The sequence below is a fragment of the Lycium ferocissimum genome, chromosome 5, assembly GCF_029784015.1.
Source record: "Lycium ferocissimum isolate CSIRO_LF1 chromosome 5, AGI_CSIRO_Lferr_CH_V1, whole genome shotgun sequence".
In the NCBI taxonomy this organism is placed as follows: Eukaryota; Viridiplantae; Streptophyta; class Magnoliopsida; order Solanales; family Solanaceae; genus Lycium; species Lycium ferocissimum.
Window position 1 is genome coordinate 7,337,600 of NC_081346.1, and position 19,051 is coordinate 7,356,650.

At 37.9% G+C, this 19,051-nt stretch overlaps 2 protein-coding genes, 1 long non-coding RNA gene and 1 pseudogene across 3 annotated transcripts; all 4 read right to left on the reverse strand.

The window, feature by feature from the left end:
• Positions 1-245: 245 nt before the first annotated feature.
• Positions 246-2,288, reverse strand: LOC132057522 (putative disease resistance protein RGA4; annotated as a pseudogene).
• Positions 2,289-3,618: 1,330 nt separating this feature from the next.
• Positions 3,619-4,648, reverse strand: LOC132055731 (uncharacterized). The gene is made up of 2 exons (XR_009414642.1): positions 3,948-4,648; positions 3,619-3,796 (listed from the first exon to the last, which is right to left on the reverse strand). It is a non-coding gene; the product is annotated as an uncharacterized LOC132055731 (long non-coding RNA).
• A 2,540-nt stretch (positions 4,649-7,188) lies between these two features.
• On the reverse strand, positions 7,189-10,904 carry LOC132055729 (putative disease resistance protein RGA4). The gene is made up of 2 exons (XM_059447691.1): positions 10,321-10,904; positions 7,189-9,955 (listed from the first exon to the last, which is right to left on the reverse strand). Exons 1-2 carry the CDS (start codon positions 10,745-10,747, stop codon positions 7,422-7,424), a joined length of 2,961 nt encoding a protein of 986 aa, XP_059303674.1. The 5' UTR covers positions 10,748-10,904; the 3' UTR covers positions 7,189-7,421.
• On the reverse strand, positions 10,791-12,419 carry LOC132058049 (putative disease resistance protein RGA4). The gene is made up of 2 exons (XM_059450616.1): positions 11,877-12,419; positions 10,791-10,796 (listed from the first exon to the last, which is right to left on the reverse strand). Exons 1-2 carry the CDS (start codon positions 12,261-12,263, stop codon positions 10,791-10,793), a joined length of 393 nt encoding a protein of 130 aa, XP_059306599.1. The 5' UTR covers positions 12,264-12,419.
• Positions 12,420-19,051: the final 6,632 nt, after the last annotated feature.

A 19,051-nucleotide genomic window follows, 5' to 3' on the forward strand; every position in this document is an offset into this window, starting at 1 on the left:
TTTCTTCGTGAGTGTTGGGTAAGTGGTTTTTGTTGTACTATTCAGCAAAGTATCTTGCAACGTTGATTATTTTGATGGGTTCTCTAGACAAATAAACATTGAGAAATAAACTTCCTCTTGCCCTGAACAGGTCGGGAAAATGTAAAAATGGTGCACGGAATGGTAACAATGTATGATGACCAGAACAATTCTCAACAAGTTATGTTCTCTAGCATCAAAACATGGTTAAAGAAAGGGCTTTCTGAAAAATATTGAAGTAATTAAAGCAAGTTTTGTTACAAAATGAAGTGAATCTCAACAATTTTAAAGCGCTAGCAACTTGAAAGGTAATAACACCAGCTAAACAACTGTTAGATGTGCTGAAGATCTTCCCCTAAATGGCTAGGTGTAGCAGCGTGAGCTGTGTGGGAGGGACTCACAAACAAAGAACCGTAGAAACAATTACAAATAAGACTTAACGAATATCCACATTAGGAATGTGAGCAATTTTGTGCCAGTCTTCACCAATTTCCTTCTCACAACGCCTTTCCAGTTCTGGACAGCCAATAAGTTCTAATCTTGTGAGGGCTGTTAGGTGCTGCAATCCCTTGAGTACAGATTTTAGCATCCTACAGTATTTAACAAGTAACTGGGTGACTGAAGTTAAACCTTCCAGCCCTTGTTGGGGGAGACTCTCTAGTGCTTCACAACTTTCAATTTGGAGACGCTTCAAAGCATTGAGACTAGCCAGGCTGGTAGGCAGCTCTTTAAGATTGTTGAACTCAAAGATACTCAAGTATTCGAGATATTTAAGGCTTTTGAACATCTCTTCTGGGAGTGTAGTCGCTTCATTATTAGCACCAATGCGGAGGGAAGTAAGAGTGCTAAGATTAGATATGGAGCTCAAACCTGTTGCATATGTGTTGCCGTGAACTTCCAATTTCCTGACAGAAGAAAGGGTTGGAAAAACAAACATAGAGCAATGCAAAATCGCCATCTCTTCAAGCATGGGGAATTTCTCTTCTCCTTCCTCTTTCATCAATCCTTTCAAATTACGAAAGAACCATATACGAAGTTTTTTCAGGGATGGGAACCTTCTTCTTGTAGGGAATCTAGAATGGACATCATCCTCTTCAACATACTCCACCTCCGCAGACCCGTATTGTAACTCTAGACTTTCTAGACAAGGCAGCTCCCCTAAGGGGGGTAAGCGCAAGCAGTTATTGCATCTTTTAATTCTAATAGAGACTTTTAATTCTAATAGAGACGACCTTTTCCAAAACTGAGTGATTTATCCAGTTTGGAAAACGGTATCCTCCGAAGCCAATGATTTCTAAAGATTTCAGATTGGGGTGTGGTTTGAGGGCTTCAAGCACTTTAACGAAATCTGATTCATATCTATGTGGTCCATCCCAACTCATGCTTAAAGAGTGCAGATTTCCTTTTGCAGATAAATTGGCTTCTTTTGCATCCATATCATTCTTCACTCTCTCAAGGTGTGTGATTGAAATTGAGCCATAGAGATTTAGGTTTTGTAGTTCACGAAGTTGATAACCATTCTTCCATCCCACAATAAAGCAACCTATAATCTTAAGGCATGTCAACAATCCTATCCTTGGTGGTGTAGAAGTCAATGGACAGCCATCAAGTAAAAGATTTCGGAGACTAATAAGTTTACTTGTTTGTTTTGGCAAAGAAGAAAGTGAGTAGCAATTATGTAGATCAAGAGTCTGCAGATTTTGAAGCTTGCACAACCTTTTTGGAAGACTACGAATGTTATTGCGAGATAGGTCCAGGTATCTTAAATGTACTAGATCTCCAATGGAAGAGGGTACTTGGTCAAGTTTTGAGTAACTTAGATTAAGCACCCTCAATGAGACAAACTGTTTCAAGAGAGAAGGAGAGTAAGAAGACACCACTTTAGCAAAACCAATGGACATCATGTGTGTATAATCCTTCCCTTTTATTTCACGGATATTGCTGCTTGATGCGCTTGCCGAAAATAGAGATGTTGCCAAATCATGGATAAGATCATGCATCTTGAAATAAGTATTACCAGATTTGACTTCAATCTCTTGGAAGAAAGACCTCAAGTATAATTCATTCCATACTTCATTACCCACATCCTCTAGCTCCAAGTTTCCTTTTGATAAAAGAAAACCGTGTGCCATCCAGAGAGCGATGAGATTTTCCTTTACCATGTTGGTGTCCTTTGGGAATACTGCACAATACGCAAAGCATTGTCTCAAATCAAGTGGAAGGTGATGATAACTCAGTCTCAAATCAAGTGGAAGGTGATGATAACCCATGCCAAAAAAACCAAAACCGAACCGAACCGAACTAATTCGGTGTCCACTTTCAAAAAATTGAAACCGAAATACCGAACCGAACTTTGAAAAAACCGAACCGAATGCTCACCCCTAGAACTATCAATCAAGTTGTCAAGTTAGTGGTCCATATGCTTTTCAAAAAGATAATACTGAAAAACAAAACAAGCCTCTCTACCCCCCCTCCCCAAAAAAAAAAAAAACGGTGGAGTTCTTTGTTGTTTGGTAAAAATTACTCCCTCTGGCCCATTTTATACGAAAGTATTTGATTTGGCATGAAGTTTAATAAATAAAAAAAGACTTTTGGATCTTCTAGTCTAAAACAAATTATAAAAAATTGTGTGGCTAGAAATTCTATTTAAAGTTAAATTTTTATTAAATATAGAAATGTGTCATTCTTTATTGTACTGAACTAAAAAGGCAAGAGGTCATATAAATTGGGAAGGAGGGAGTAATCAAGTTAGTCTTTTTAGTTCCTCAGTTCCAATTTATGTGACGGTCTTTAATCGGGCACAATTTTAACAAAAAAAATTGAATCTTGTGCTTTAAAACAAGCTATAGTTATTTGTGGGGCTATAATTCATATTATTAAGGTCAAGAAAGTTTAAAGTTAAATTATTTTTAAATAAGGAAATATGACATTCCTTTTGAGACAAACCGAAAAAGAGAGCATGTGACAAAACTCAAGACAACAACAACAACAACATACCCAGTGAATCCCACACGTGGGGTCTGGAAAGGGTAGAGTGTACGCAGACCTTACCAACCGAAGTTACTAAACTCAAGACAGAGGTAGTAAATAAAAATCCATTTTATGCATGTTGATGATATACTGTAAACCGACCGAAGTTACAGTCTGCGTACTGTGAACCTAACACCAACTCGAGTGGTAGGGAAAATGGTAAAAATGGTGCACTTATTAACAAGGTATAATGACTAGAGCGATTCTCAACAAGTTCTGTTCTCTAGCACCAAAACGCGGTTAAAGAAGGGGCTGTGTGAAAAATTAAAGTAACTAAAGCAAGGTTTTGTTAAAAAATGAAGTAAATCTCAGCAATTCTAAAGCGCGAGCATCTCTAGAGTTGGAAGGCAACACCGGCTAAACAACTATTAGATGTAGTCAAGATCTTCGCCTAAATAGTTAGTGTAGCAATTTATTGATCTGCAACCCCACTGCCAGGAAATTAAATTGATTAGCTTGATCTGATGTCAAACGTGTACAAAAATTTCAGAAGTAAGAAATTGGCACTATGAGAAAAAAAAAAAAAAAAAAAAAAAAGACAAAGAGAGATGGAAGATGAGGGATTCAGAGGAGTTGAAATAACAAACTAAAAAGACAAGCATGAGCACACGTGAATATCTAGTGCTAATACATGAGATAAATGCTAGGTTATTTTCCCTGTAAGCGGCGACCACGCCGGTTGGCACCTTTAACTCTGAAATTGAGCTCATCTACATCATCTTGAAGATGATCCAGGGATTTGTTCTGCCTGCAATATCCAACAACATATGCAGAAATTCTTAGAAGTGATTAGATAATAGCATAGTACATAAAAGTAAAATAAGAGGAAAGAGGAAGGGGTAAAGAGCAAGGATGGTCATGATCCTTTTAAAGAAAATTTCGCTATCTTGAATACTAACCTCTCTATTTCAGATCCCATGTCAACAGCCATATGTTTGAGCTCTCCCAACAGGCTACTGAGATCTGATAATGCGTCATCTTGCTTCGCGTGCTCAACCTGTCAAATTTTCAAAATGATTAGAGCTGTTTCCATTGGGCTCTCTTAAAGTGGGAAAAAAACAGGTTCAACCGTAGCTTAATGAGACACAAGCGCGATTCTCTCCAACTCACATTCACTTCTCCCTCTACCACTCCTGTCAGACCCACTCTTTCATTCCACAAGTAAACACAAATCGAACACTCTTTCTTGACACCCCCAGAAAAAAAAAAGGTCGAGATATAGTCGATGATTTCCTCTGTCAAATCTACTTCCCCTTTTCCTCTAATTCCTTATTATCTAGCTTCTACTTGAAGCTATGAAGCAGTAGGGTTTCTATAAATCAAATGTCGTTCTGCTTCAGAATCTGGAATTTGTACCCAAAAGAACTATTAACAGGATTTTCAACTCAAGAAACAAGCTCTCTGGAAATAAACTAAAAAGGGCAGCCCGGTGCACTAAGCTCACGCTATGCGCGAGGTCCGGGGAAGGGCCTGACCACAAGGGTCTTTTGACGACATTCCCATAGATATGAAAATAGAAAATGATATTCAAATCCAAACAAATCCTAAACCTATAGAGACCCAACTGCTGCTAAGTCAGCAGCCATGCAGCAAAAGACAACGTTGATACCAATTGGATTGTACAAGTTGGTGTCTAATTTGTGTTGTGACCCCTAAATTATATTTTTGGATCTTTGTGTCCGTTTCAGACTGCCTGAAAGGACCCTCATGTATACAAATTTTAGTCATTATGGTATGAAGCAGGTATTATTTTGGTCTAACCATTGCAGCAGTCATTGCCAACTCACATAGGCACGTGTGCAAATTTTTAGTTTCCCTCTGCAATCCTCATCCTCATTTTCAGCCAGAAAACACCAACCATGAAGGACAAATTGTGACCGTTCTAAGATAGAGAATGCAAAACGAATCTAAGGTAGATAGATTTTTTTGGTCAAGTGATTAAATAATCCTAGTACATATTAGAAAGGCATCAAGAAGATGCGAAGTTACAGGAAAGATAAATAGCTGCTTCAAAACAAAATAAACATGAAGCTAGTTGAGCATTGAGCAAAAGTCTGTCAACAGCCAAAAAAGATATCTCCATAACCCCTGAGTTAGGGAACTAACAAAATCCAAAATGTTATCCACACTGTTTACCGGGGAAAGAAAGTGCCAACTGAAAATAGTGGTTAGACATCTAGCCTTAAGTGTGCTAGTGGAAATTGAGATTCCATCAAAGCATTTGCAATTTCTTTCTTTCCTAGATCCTTTTGATAGTCTTGTCAACTCTCCAGGCATCTTTAATGGAAAGGGGCATAAACCATTGAAGACCAAACAGAGAGTGGAAGAAATGCCATAATTCAGCTGCTGTGGGGAGACAGTTTCATTGTCAAAGTTTGGCAGATAGATTAAAGATTGTTCTTTTCATTTGCCTGGTGAATGACTGGTTGGGGGAATATACGTCCTTATGGTGTTGGTCGTAGTTCTTTGGATTCGAGGATGCGTGCATAAATGGATTCAGATAAGTTCTTCAGATTATTGGCTGAGTGACTGTGTGAGCACCTTGATGCGGATTTAACTGATGCTGTACCTGTTTGTTGTACGAGTATTTTCGAATTTAGCAGCGTCTTCTGCAAATATTTGTTACTTAGGATTTATACGGGAATAGAAAACTGCGCGGCCAAAGGTAACAATCAGCTCCTGGTGGTAAAGAAGTTGAATTTGCCTCGATGACCAAAGGCAAACTACTATTACCTTAGCAGTTTTAACAAACCATTGAGGGTAACAATAATTTTATCACTAAGTACTTGGACCTAGAAATTTGTCTTTGTGGGCTAATATTGTTGAGGTTTTTGAGTATGTGGACCCTCGAAGGATTGAACCAAAGGTGAACTTAGTTTTATCATGCAGAGTTGTTTTTCTGTGATAGGACTGTATGCAAGTTCTCACTTGGATTAAAGAAGTTGGTAGAATAGCAACTGAAAGGGGAAGGCTACTTTCAACAACTTTGGGAGAGACCAAGGCCAACAGAAGGTTACAATATCTCTTATTTTTTCTCAATTCCTATATATCAATTTCTCTTAATATTAGAGTGACTAGAAAACTCGGAGTAGCTATGCTTCCTTTTTTCTCCATTTTTTTGGATGAGTATACTTCCTTTTTCCAAGTTTTTTCGCAAGCTTTCAGCCTCCCGTTTCTTTTTGTTTAAGGCAACCTCAGAAGGGACGTCTAACTTTGAAAACCTTGTTCTGGCTTAGCTCTTCTTTTTCTTGTTTTCTGATGGACCAGTGAGGCATAACGACTGACTGTCAATAACTTCTTGTCAATCCAAATTTCTTTTCTGATTAATGTTTTCAAAACCCATGAGAAGGGCTCTAATCAGCTTATCTTACCAATTTATGCTCAACATGGTGACAGTATCTCCTCTCTCTAAACCAAATGAAGTTACAGTCCGCGTAGTCTATGACCCTAACACCAACTAGAGTGTATGTAACTCAGTAGAGAATACAGCATTTTGACTGTGACCACTCACAGACCTTTTATAGCATTGGCTTTATTAGAGCTATTGCTGCAACAAACAATAGCTATGGCATTCTTTAAAGACATAACAGCTGAAGCCCTTACTGTGTTAGAACCAGAAACTCTTTATATGGAAGTTAATTTCTTTTTTCCCGCTTGCCCTGTTACTGGGATTTCCTTTGTGTATATCTTGTGTGCATGAAATGGATGTCTTGAAAGCTGATTTAAGTGGGATACTTTTGAATCTAAAGTGTGTTTGATCTCGGAAACCAACAAGAGGAATACCCAGTAGGCTGGCTAGTTGTGCTCTTTAAAATTTAAGTGTGTTCAAACATTCATCATCCCAGGCATTCTTTCGTTGTCTCTCCCCACATCTCAACTATGGTTAAGTGACTGCGTTTTGGTACTAAGGCAAGATTTCTTCCTGAGTGTTGGGTAAGTGGTTTTTGTTGTACTATTCAGCAAAGTATCTTGCAACGTTGAAGATTTTGATGGGTTCTCTAGACAAATAAACATTGACAAATAAACTTCCTCTTGCCCTGAACAGGTCGGGAAAATGTAAAAATGGTGCACGGAATGGTAACAATGTATAATGACCAGAACAATTCTCAACAAGTTATGTTATCTAGCATCAAAACATGGTTAAAGAAAGGGCTTTCCGAAAAATATTGAAGTAATTAAAGCAAGTTTTGTTACAAAATGAAGTGAATCTCAACAATTTTAAAGCGCTAGCAACTCAAGTTGAAAGGTAATAACACCAGCTAAACAACTGTTAGATGTGCTCAAGATCTTCCCCTAAATGGCTAGTGTAGCAGCGTAAGCTGTGTAGGAGGGACTCACAAACAAAGAACCGTAGAAACAATTACAAATAAGACTTAACGAATATCCACATTAGGAATGTGCGCAATTTTGTGCCAGTCTTCACCAATTTGCTTCTCACAACGCCTTTCCAGTTCTGGACAGCCAATAAGTTCTAATCTTGTGAGGGCTGTTAGGTGCTGCAATCCCTTGGGTACAGATTTTAGCATCCTACAGTATTTAACAAGTAACTGTGTGAGTGAAGTTAAACCTTCCAGCCCTTGTTGGGGGAGACTCTCTAGTGCTTCACAACTTTCAATTTGGAGACGCTTCAAAGCATTGAGACTAGCCAGGCTGGTAGGCAGCTCTTTAAGATTGTTGAACTCAAAGACACTCAAGTATTCAAGATATTTAAGGCTCTTGAACATCTCTTCTGGGAGTGTAGTCGCTTTATTATTAGCACCAATGCGGAGGGAAGTAAGAGTGCTAAGATTAGATATGGAGCTCAAACCTGTTGCATATGTGTTGCCGTGAACTTCCAATTTCCTGACAGAAGAAAGGGTTGGAAAAACAAACATAGAGCAATGCAAAATCGCCATCTCTTCAAGCATGGGGAATTTCTCTTCTCCTTCCTCTTTCATCAATCCTTTCAAATTACGAAAGAACCATATACGAAGTTTTTTCAGGGATGGGAACCTTCTTCTTGTAGGGAATCTAGAATGGACATCATCCTCTTCAACATACTCCACCTCCGCAGACCCGTATTGTAACTCTAGACTTTCTAGACAAGGCAGCTCCCCTAAGGGTGGTAAGCGCAAGCAGTTATTGCATCTTTTAATTCTAATAGAGACGACCTTTTCCAAAACTGAGTGATTTATCCAGTTTGGAAAACGGTATCCTCCGAAGCCAATGATTTCTAAATATTTCAGATTGGGGTGTGGTTCGAGGGCTTCAAGCACTTCAACTTCTGATTCATATCTATGTGATCCATCGATATCCCAACTCATGCTTAGAGATTGCAGATTTGCTTTTGCAAATAAATTGGCTTCTTTTGCATCCGTATCATTCTGCACTCTCTCAAGGTGTGTGATTGAAATTGAGCCATAGAGATTTAGGTTTTGTAGTTCACGAAGTTGATACCCATTCTTCCATCCCACAATAAAGCAACCTATAATCTTAAGGCATGTCAACAATCCTATCCTTGGTGGTGTAGAAGTCAATGGACAGCCATCAAGTAAAAGATTTCGGAGACTAACAAGTTTACTTGTTTGTTTTGGCAAACAAGAAAGTGAGTAGCAATTATGTAGATCAAGAGTCTGCAGATTTTGAAGCTTGCACAACCTTTTTGGAAGACTACGAATGTTATTGCGAGATAGGTCCAGGTATCTTAAATGTACTAGATCTCCAATGGAAGAGGGTACTTGGTCAAGTTTTGAGTAACTTAGATTAAGCACCCTCAATGAGACAAACTGTTTCAAGAGAGAAGGAGAGTAAGAAGACACCACTTTAGCAAAACCAATGGACATCATGTGTGTATAATCCTTCCCTTTTATTTCACGGATATTGCTGCTTGATGCGCTTGCCGAAAACAGAGATGTTGCCAAATCATGGATAAGATCATGCATCTTGAAATAAGTATTACCAGATTTGACTTCAATCTCTTGGAAGAAAGACCTCAAGTATAATTCATTCCATACTTCATTACCCACATCCTCTAGCTCCAAGTTTCCTTTTGATAAAAGAAAACCGTGTGCCATCCAGAGAGCGATGAGATTTTCCTTTACCATGTTGGTGTCCTTTGGGAATACTGCACAATACGCAAAGCATTGTCTCAAATCAAGTGGAAGGTGATGATAACTCAGTCTCAAGGCAGGCAAAATAGAACTTTCATCTTGAGGCAGATTCCAAATTTCATTATCTCTCACATGTTCCCATTCACTTTCTTCTCTCTTGAAGCGTAAAAGACCTCCAAGAGTCTTGGCCGCTAAAGGCACACCACCACATTTCTTCACAATCTCCTTTCCAATGGCCACAAGATTAGAATTTGTTTCTCTTTGTTGCCCAAATGCGCGTTGCATAAACAACAGTAAACTATCATGTTGAGACAAATTTGACAAATGATATGGTTGCAACGTTCCCATAATTAATCCAACCTTTTCAAGACGAGTAGTAGCTAGAATAGAAGCACCTCTTGCTCCAACATTTAAGACTGCCCTTAACTTAGCCCACTTTTCTTGATCATCATTCCAAACATCATCTAAGACAAGCAAGTATCTTTTTCCATTCAATAACTCCTGAAGCTTCTTTTGAAGTGAAGCCAAGTCCTCGACATCAAGAGATCTTCTTCCAACATTTCCTACAATTGTCTTTATCAACCTCTTCTCATCAAAATCATCTGAGACACAAACCCATATTTTGGGATTGAAGTGCTTAGTCACTCTCTCATCATTGAAGATCATTTGGGCAAGTGTTGTCTTTCCTAATCCGCCCATACCAACTATAGGAAACACTGGAAGTTCTTGTGCAACATTAACATTGTTTATCAGAATTTTCACTATCTCATCCTCCTCTTTGTCCCTTCCATAGACTTTTGGTTCAGTTAAAACAAAACCTGTTTTAAATAGCGAGGACACAAAAATTTTGTTACAATTGAGCTCATTAGAGGGAGTCAGCAACAAATATAGAAGATCCTTACAAAATTAAATAGACAAAACAAACATGTAGAGAAAATCTCTAAAACTAAGCTACTCCCTCCGGATCAAAAAAAGTGTCCACTCAGTGCACACCCGTAAGAAAATGCTAACTTCTGGACAAAAATAGGTATTTTGACTAAACTACCCCTGATTAAATAAGCATCAAAATTTCATCATATAACACTTAATAGGGCAAATCTGGAAAAACAATGTTAATTCTTTCTTAATTTGATAAGTGAACTCTTTTTTTTTATCCGGAGGGAGTATTAGTTAGTACTCACACCTGTTTCACGTGTAGCGGCTTGTCTCTCTGTAATTTTTTCAAGAAAATGAAACTTGCTTCTTTCCTCAGCAATGGCATCTAGTTTCTCCATCATCTCTTTCATCCTTTTCCCAATCTTGTGACGGAAAGTGATAATCCCTGGATGATAACGCCCTAATCGAGATTGCTCGAATGTTGCTGCCTCATTTTTACATTCGTCCAGTATGTCATCAACTTCATATGCAGCAGCATTGAGTTTCTGCAACCAATTCTCTATTGCCTTATCCTTTACTTGCTTCACCTGTGCATTTTCAAGCACAACTTGAATTGTGGAAAATATACTTGAGAGCTTTTCAAATTCCTTTTCAAAACCGAAAAACAATACAAGTTTCCCTCGGATGAAAGAACTGAGATTCTCAAGCAGAACTTGAAGGAAAGCTTCCGCCATGTATTGAATTCAATATAGATATGAACCCTAATCAACAATGAAATTATATCTGTGGAACAAAGTAAAAGCTACTGGAATAAAATGAGCAATTCAAAGTGACTGGTTTGTTAACTTTATGTGTGAATGCTTTTCATGAAAACTGCAGATGCCTGTACTTTTCTTTTGTCTGTGTCTGCCAAAAAGTCTTTCCGCTGGACCCATAAAGGGCGACCTGGTCCTATCAAATTGGGGTGGGTATAAACACCGAAAATCAAAAAATCAAATCGAACCGAACTAATGCGGTTTTTCGATTTCGATTTTTCGGTTCGGTTCCGGTTTTTTTTTTTAATAACAAATTTGGTGTTCGGTTTCGGATCTTCGATTTTTCGGTTTAACTGAATATTTAATACATGAATGCAATATTTTTTTACAGTTTTCTTAAATTATCAGTGGGTTAGGGAACTTAGGTTTACAGTTTTAATACATGAATGCAATATGTTGACAAGAATTTTTTTCCACTCATCTATCAGACATGAGTCGACTGGACTGGTTTGTGGACTGGTCTGTGGACTTGTTTTTTGCTGCTGTTACTAGTTGCTGCTGTTAAGCTTATGTTTATTTATGTTAAGTTGAAACTTGAAAGCATGTAGTACAGTAGTAGTCTCTACTGTCCAGTTCCACTCTTGTTAGTTGCGACACACTTATGCCGCTGCCCAGAACTGAAGTACAAGTTATGGTCCAGTGTTGGACTGTTGGTCGATGGATAGGTCACAGTATTCTTCGATTAGCTGGAAAAGTTTGAATATTATTAACGGGTGACTATTGCTTAACCCATGCCAAAAAAACCAAAACCGAATCGAACCGAACTAATTCGGTGTCCACTTTCAAAAAATTGAAACCGAAATACCGAACCGAACTTTAAAAAAACCGAACCGAATGCTCACCCCTAGAACTATCAATCAAGTTGTCAAGTTAGTGGTCCATATGCTTTTCAAAAAGATAATACTGAAAAACAAAACAAGCCTCTCTACCCCCCCTCCCAAAAAAAAAAAAACGGTGGGTTGCTGTTGTTTGGTAAAAATTACTCCCTCTGGCCCATTTTATACGAAAGTATTTGATTTGGCATGAAGTTTAATAAATAAAAAAAGACTTTTGGATCTTCTAGTCTAAAACAAATTATAATGGCATCTAGTTTCTCCATCATCTCTTTCATCCTTTTCCCAATCTTGTGACGGAAAGTGATAATCCCTGGATGATAACGCCCTAATCGAGACTGCTCGAATGTTGCTGCCTCATTTTTACATTCGTCCAGTATGTCATCAACTTCATATGCAGCAGTATTGAGTTTCTGCAACCAATTCTCTATTGCCTTATCCTTTACTTGCTTCTCCTGAGCATCTTCAAGCACAGCTTGAATTGTGGAAAACATGCTTGAGAGCTTTTCAAATTCCTTTTCAAAACCGAAGAACAAAACAAGTTTCCCTCGGATGAGAGAACTGAGATTGTCTAGCAGAACTTGAAGGAAAGCTTCCGCCATGTATTGAATTCAATATAGATATGAATTAATCAACAATGAAATTATATCTGTGGAACAAAGTAAAAGCTACTGGAATAAAATGAGCAATTCAAAGTGACTAGTTTGTTCACTTTATGTGTGAATGCTTTTCATGAAAACTGCAGATGCCTATACTTTTCTTTCGTCTGTGTCGGCCAAAAAGTCTTTCCACTGGACCCATAAAGGGCGACTTGACCTATCAATCAAGTTGTCAAGTTGGTGCTCTGTATGCTTTTCAAAAAGACGATACTCCTTCCATTTTAATTTATGTGAATTTATTTAATTAGACATAATATTTAAAAAAAAATGAAAACTTTTAAAATTTGTGATTTAAAATAAATTTTGAATATTTATGTAACTATAAATTATTTCATAAAATAAATTTATTTTCAAATTAGAAAAGTCATTCATTTTGACATAAATTAAAAAAAATAAGTTAATATAAATTGTAACAGTGAGAGTATTAAAAAAACAAGCCTCTCCAACGCCCCCACCCTTCCCCGCCCAACACCCCAACACACACAAAGGTGGCTGTCTACTCACAAAGGTGGGCAAAAGACATCGAAACCCCCCCGAACTATACCCGAAAAGTCGATATCACACCTAAACTATACTAACGACCTATTACACACCTTAACTTAGTAAAACTGAATTAAACTACCCCTCGACAGACCAAAACTCAGGCGCGTTATTATCCACATTTTTGAGCGCGTTGGAGTAAAAAGGGCGATATAATTTTAAAAAAATGGAAAATAACTTGCTAAAACCTAATTAACATTACCGTTCACACCATTTTCATCCACCCTACATTTACTTCACCCACCCACATTTACCATACCCGTTTAGAACCCTAAAGCCAAAGAACTCTCCTAAATTTGGTGAAGAACACGCCCAAATCGGAGCAAAATACCGCTTGTTTTTGAATCAAAGGTAACTAAGTTCAACTTTATTTAGCTTGTTCTACTTGTATATTTTGCCCGTTTTCTCTCTCTCTTTTTTTTTTTTTTTGCATTTGTCTGTACTCTTTAATTTCGTATGGAGCACTTGTTAAGTTGATTTTTTTTTGTTCTTTTTTTTTAAAGATTGTTATACAATGGCTAAAATAGGCTTAAGTAAGTTTTGTAAGCAAGAGGATGATCATGAGTTGAAGGATGTGCGATGCAAACATGGATTTCTTTTGCCATTGTTGACTTCTTGGACCCCAAGAAACCCTGTAGAAGATATTGGAGTTGTCCATATTATGGTGTAAGTGAATTTTATTTCAAAAATTGAACTTTGAAGAAGTGAATTTGCCTTTGAAAAGTTGAAAGACCGATTGTTTTTAATTCATTTTATTACATTTTAGGGTGCTAGATCATGTGATTTTTATCTTTGGAAGGATGCTGACATTGATCCAAGATCCAAATTTGTTATTCCTAAATTGGTGGGAAGAATTGGTGAACTTGAAGCATCATTGGAGTCTTTTGGAAAAGATGATTACAAGCCTTCTCTCGTCAACAAACTCCGTGGAAAGCAAAATTGATATGAACAACATAGAAATTCAACTAGAAAATTTTGGAGAAGACATTAAGAAGATGAAGGAAAAAGAGAGAAGTGGAAGAGTAAGTTGGCTAAGTCCAAGAAAAGGGAGAAAGTTCTTTTGATTTCATTATTGTGTATTTGTATTGTAGTAGTAAGTTTTCTATTTCAAAACTTTTTTTTTAGAGGTGTTTCAATGAAGTTGCCCTAAGCTCTTGTTGTAGTTTGGCATGTCGTTAGCGGCATTGCACTTGTTAGTGTTGTAAACAACTTGTTAGTGTTGGAATTTTGTGAAATGAAATGGCAATGTTGGCTGTAATGTTGTTGTTGTGCAATTCTTAGTCTTGTGCAATTGCGTCTCAAAATTAGTAAGTATAAGGCATATAACAGTGACAACATTTCATTTAACATTGAAAGAACTTTCATTAATCGAAGGCATAAAACATGAAAATAAATAAAGAGACCTATTCTATGATTACGATCTCCGGTGCCTTCTTATTAACGAAGAAGCATATGCGCCGTGACCTCGCAAGCTTGAAATTCCAAAACATTTCCTCTTTGCAGTCCGTTGTCTTCAACAAACGCCTTCCATCCTTGGCAAAGACGCTTGTATGCACCCACTTTATATTGCATATAGTAGGCGTGAGCATTGTGAAGAACAACCGCTTCACGGTCATGGTTTGGAAGAAATTCGAAAGTATGGAAAGGAAATATGAAGTCATCCTTGTCCACGTATGATTTTGTTAACTTCTTCTCAAATGTTGTTAGGATGGTAGTCATTTTTGGTTTGAGGGTTGTAATGAGAATTAGTGGAAGAAGTATGATTTAATAAGAAGGCGATTTGGGTGAAGCATTAACCACCAACCACCTCACTTAAAGAAGCCAAAGGAAATGGTCAAAATCTTGAATTAAAAACAGAGTACAATGACTTCAAAAGTGTACCAAGACTTGACCAAAAGAACAAAATCGGTGCCATTCGAACCACGCATGGTTTTAAAAAAATTCGCAAGGCAAGTTTAAATTTAAGCTATCTCTTGGGACCGATACAACACAATGAAGAAATACATCCGACGGACGGCATACTTATGCCTTAAGGGCGGACTTGGCATAAGTATTTTTTAACTTTGATAATTCCTTCACAAGTTTATGCTTGATCCGATTTTTTTTTTAAAAGTATGCCCCCATCGGCAAAACTTGTTAAGGATTTACCAAACTTATGCCGATGGGGGCATACTTATGCCTTATGGGCAAACTTTGCCTTGAAGCATATATATGTATTTTTTCAAGCATATAAACCAAAGTTACATGGAAAAGTATTATCTTGCAACCAAATGTCCATCCCGTTAATTCACACTTTGCACGGCAATACAAAGTAGTTAGCAATTGTTGATAGACTTTAGAAATTTGGCATTCAAGTGCCACACGATTGCATCTTCTAGACCAAGAAACATTTTCCCAACCTTCTTTTGAATGCTCCGTCACAAAAAGGATCGTGGTACATATTGTTGGTATGGCTTTAACTTCGTCTTTGTAAAAGTTTTTTGGATGGAATAAAATAGACTTTCAACAAAAAAAAAAAAGTTTGCCTTATAAGGCAAAATTTAAATTTTGGTCCAAAATTTTTAGTTATGTTTAACTAAAAGTTGACGGGGGCATTTGTCTCTTAGGCGCGGAACCCAAGAAACATTTTCCCAACCTTCTTTTGAATGCTCCATCACAAAGGAATTGTGGTGATTGTTGGTATGGCTTTAACTTTGTCTTTGTAAAAGTTTTTGGATGGAATAAAATAGACTTTCAACAAAAAAAAAAAAAAGTTTGCCTTATAAGGCAAAATTTAAATTTTGTATGCCCCTCAAACAGTTATGTTTAAAAAAGTTCCACGGAGGGGGCAGCTTTCTTGAGGGGAGACTTTTAGTTATGCGGATCCGGCATAACTTTAACTTTTTTTTTTAAAGATTGTATCTTTGGATCCGGCGGATATGAAGGTAAAATTTAAAGACCACAAATTTGAGGGGCAAAATTTAAAGACCACCCCAAACGAAGGGCAATCCGTGCAAAAAAATGACAAAACTGCCAACAATTAAGGCTAACAAAATCGCTAACAATTAAGGCTAAAGAACTAACGTTAAATACCCATTGATCAAAAGAGTGACTTTACATAGACAAGAACTAACGTTAAAGTGCGATCAAACCATTGATCAAAAGAGAGTGACTTTACATAGACAAGAACTAACGTTAAAGTGCGATCGCGGTACTGCCAATTCACCAATTCAAGTACAAAAACAAACTTAAATGCAAATCTACCAAAACACTACATATAGTTAAGGCAAAATACATCAAATCACAACTTAAACTATTTAAAAATATAGATTTGATGTATTTTGCTCCGTAGGTAACTTCAACCAAACGCAACACAAATTTGCCTAAACAAAGTATTTAAAAAACTACATAAACAAATTCACAAAGCGATCCACCGCCAAAAACGAGAGAGAGATAGAATGGTCAAATTCACAAGGCAGCGTGGTGCCGCCTGGCTCATTTGTACAAATTTAGTCCTGGTTTGACTCTGCTTTTTGTTCCTTCCTTGTTGAAGCTGCCTGGAGGTCATAGCTTGTCTTCCTTGCCATTTCACACCACCACTTGCTTTGTGCTGCAGTTCACCAGTGACAACTGCACTAGATTTGATGCTTCGAACCCTTTCACTAGGCAATCCAGTCGCTCAAATGAATAGAACTACTTGTTAGTGGTACTTAATTTCGAAAATGTTATTTAATTGTTAAACATAGAACAAGCTTTACATTGATGACGCTTGCTCCACTTTGTGTGTGCAACACTCCCATTCCAACCATCTTTGGCCTTTTAGTAGCAACACTCACAAATTATACCAAAATATTAGCAACTAGTTCAACACCGAACCGTACATGAAGAATGTGAAATTATTTACCTTTTCGCCGATCCCTTTGGCCTACCCTTCCTCTACCAAACTGAGCCGGTGCCTTTCGGGGCCGAACTTGAACTTGGGCCCGGCGCCACTTTCAAAATCGAACTTGGGCCGACTTTGCGCTTGGGCCGAAAATCGAACTTGGGCCACTTGCAGCTACTTGGGCCGCACTTGCCGCACTTGGGCCAAGACTTTCTCTAAGACATTTCCTTTTATTATGACCCGGGTATGACACTTACCGCATGTCATTTCAACCCCTTTGGACGCTTTTCCTGTTTTTTGGATTCACTTGCCTCTTTCCTCCCAGCCTTAGGCTATCTTCCTCACTTCGTGTGGTATAACAAGAGGATTTGTGGATGGTGGCCACATCTTCAAGTTTAGAATCGTTGAATAAAGTAGCTATATGTCTTCATATAGGTATCTCTAGAATACCACCGAGAAATGTAATCCATTGGGTTCAACCTCTTGTGCGAAGAGCAAGCAATTGCATGAGGACATGGGATGCCTTTCAACATCCATGCTCTACAAGAACAAGTTTGTCTAGGCATCCACAACATGTCTAAAATGACCTTCAACAACCTCATATCCCGTATCGAATTCCATTCAATACCGCATTTCATAGACCTTGCAAAGATGCTCGTCGTAACTTTCAATGCCATTGGAGAAAAGTCATGAATCCAATCGTCACAAAACTCCTCATCCGTCCTATTCTCTTCATCATTTTGACTCTTATTTCTTCAAGCATAGTTATTACGTCTTGTGCCTTGCAAAAGATATCCAAGAGTTGAAACATTCAACCATGTTGTTGTCTATAATGTCACACTTTGTGGTATATTTCATGTAAACCTTGCTCCACCTTTCGGGGTTGTAGTACATCAACTTATCAAGGCATTCTTCTCCCAACAGCTTAAATGCACGCTAAGTTCTCATTCAACCGAGACTCAAAAGTTGACTTTGCACACCTCCGTAAGCAATTCTTCCTCTCAAGGCCTCGTATTTTTGGGACCAATTGGCTAAAACATGCCTAGCACACATTCTATGTTCAACATTGGGCAATTTGCTCTGTTATGGCACTTTCAAGACCCCGTGAGGAATAAAAAATAGGCGCTTAGTAAAGTAAAAGAACATTATGGTAAAGAGTTATGAAATGGAGTGAATTCAACACTTAAATCTTACCTTCCTCGCATATCCGTTATAACAATGTGTCCATCTCCCAAATGAAGATCTTCCTTTAAAATTCGATAAACCAAGTCCAATTGTGCTTGTTCTCAACCTCAACTATCGCCTGTGCCAAAGCATCATCCGATTGTTTCCATCTTTACAAACGGCAAACAAGTAATTGACCTTTTGAGATTCCCTTTAAAAAGCAACCATCCAAACCAATGCACTTCCTACAACCACTAAGTATGACTTCTTCATTGCATCAAAACATATGTAGAATCCTCTAAACATTTTTTTCCACCTTCAAATGTCTCATCACTAAGCCTAACTACACATGTACTACCCGGATTTGATCTTAACAACTCATCCCTATAATCTAAAATCCTCCCAAACTCCAAAACATGGTCACCCCTCAACTCAGCTAAAACTTGTTTTTGCTTTCTACACACAGCTCTACCAACATAAAGATCCAACTCTTTCTTAACGAGTCACGCTTCCTAATGTTTGGTTGTTCCTTTATTCTCTCATTATAGTGACTAGATAAGAATTTGGTATTGCAAAGCTTGTTCCTATTGTAGTAGGTCACATGTGAATTGGATTATAGGTCTTCACCACAAAGTTGTTAGTCCTAGAGTCAAGACTAGCAAATAAAAGCCAAGACAACCCTCTACACACCTAACCCTTACCCTTGGTAGGTTCATTAATACATTTTTCAATGGCAACATGCTCATGGAGCATACTTGTAAATCGCAGCTCTAAATTCATTAACACTTTCAAATTGGAGGCCTGTTTCCCACACTATTTTCTTTGGAGGTTTTATCAAACACAACTCTGTTTGTCAACTTCCTTCTTTTTGCTTTTACTCTTTGTTCAACTACTCCTTCATCATCATCGATATGTCATCCGGACGGCCTCAAACTGGCCAGGGGGTAATAAGGCTCATCACCGCTAACTTACCTTCGGTGTCTCTATTAGCACCTTCGCATTCATCATACCCCACATCCGGCCCTTTTTGGTCCCGAACCTAACTTAACATGTTCGAATGTAGAGCTCTTTCACCCTCTTCCTTCTTTTTCTTTTTTCCGGCTTCTCTCCTCTTCCTCCCTAAAACCCCTTAGCTCCTCATCTACATCACTACTCACTATGTACT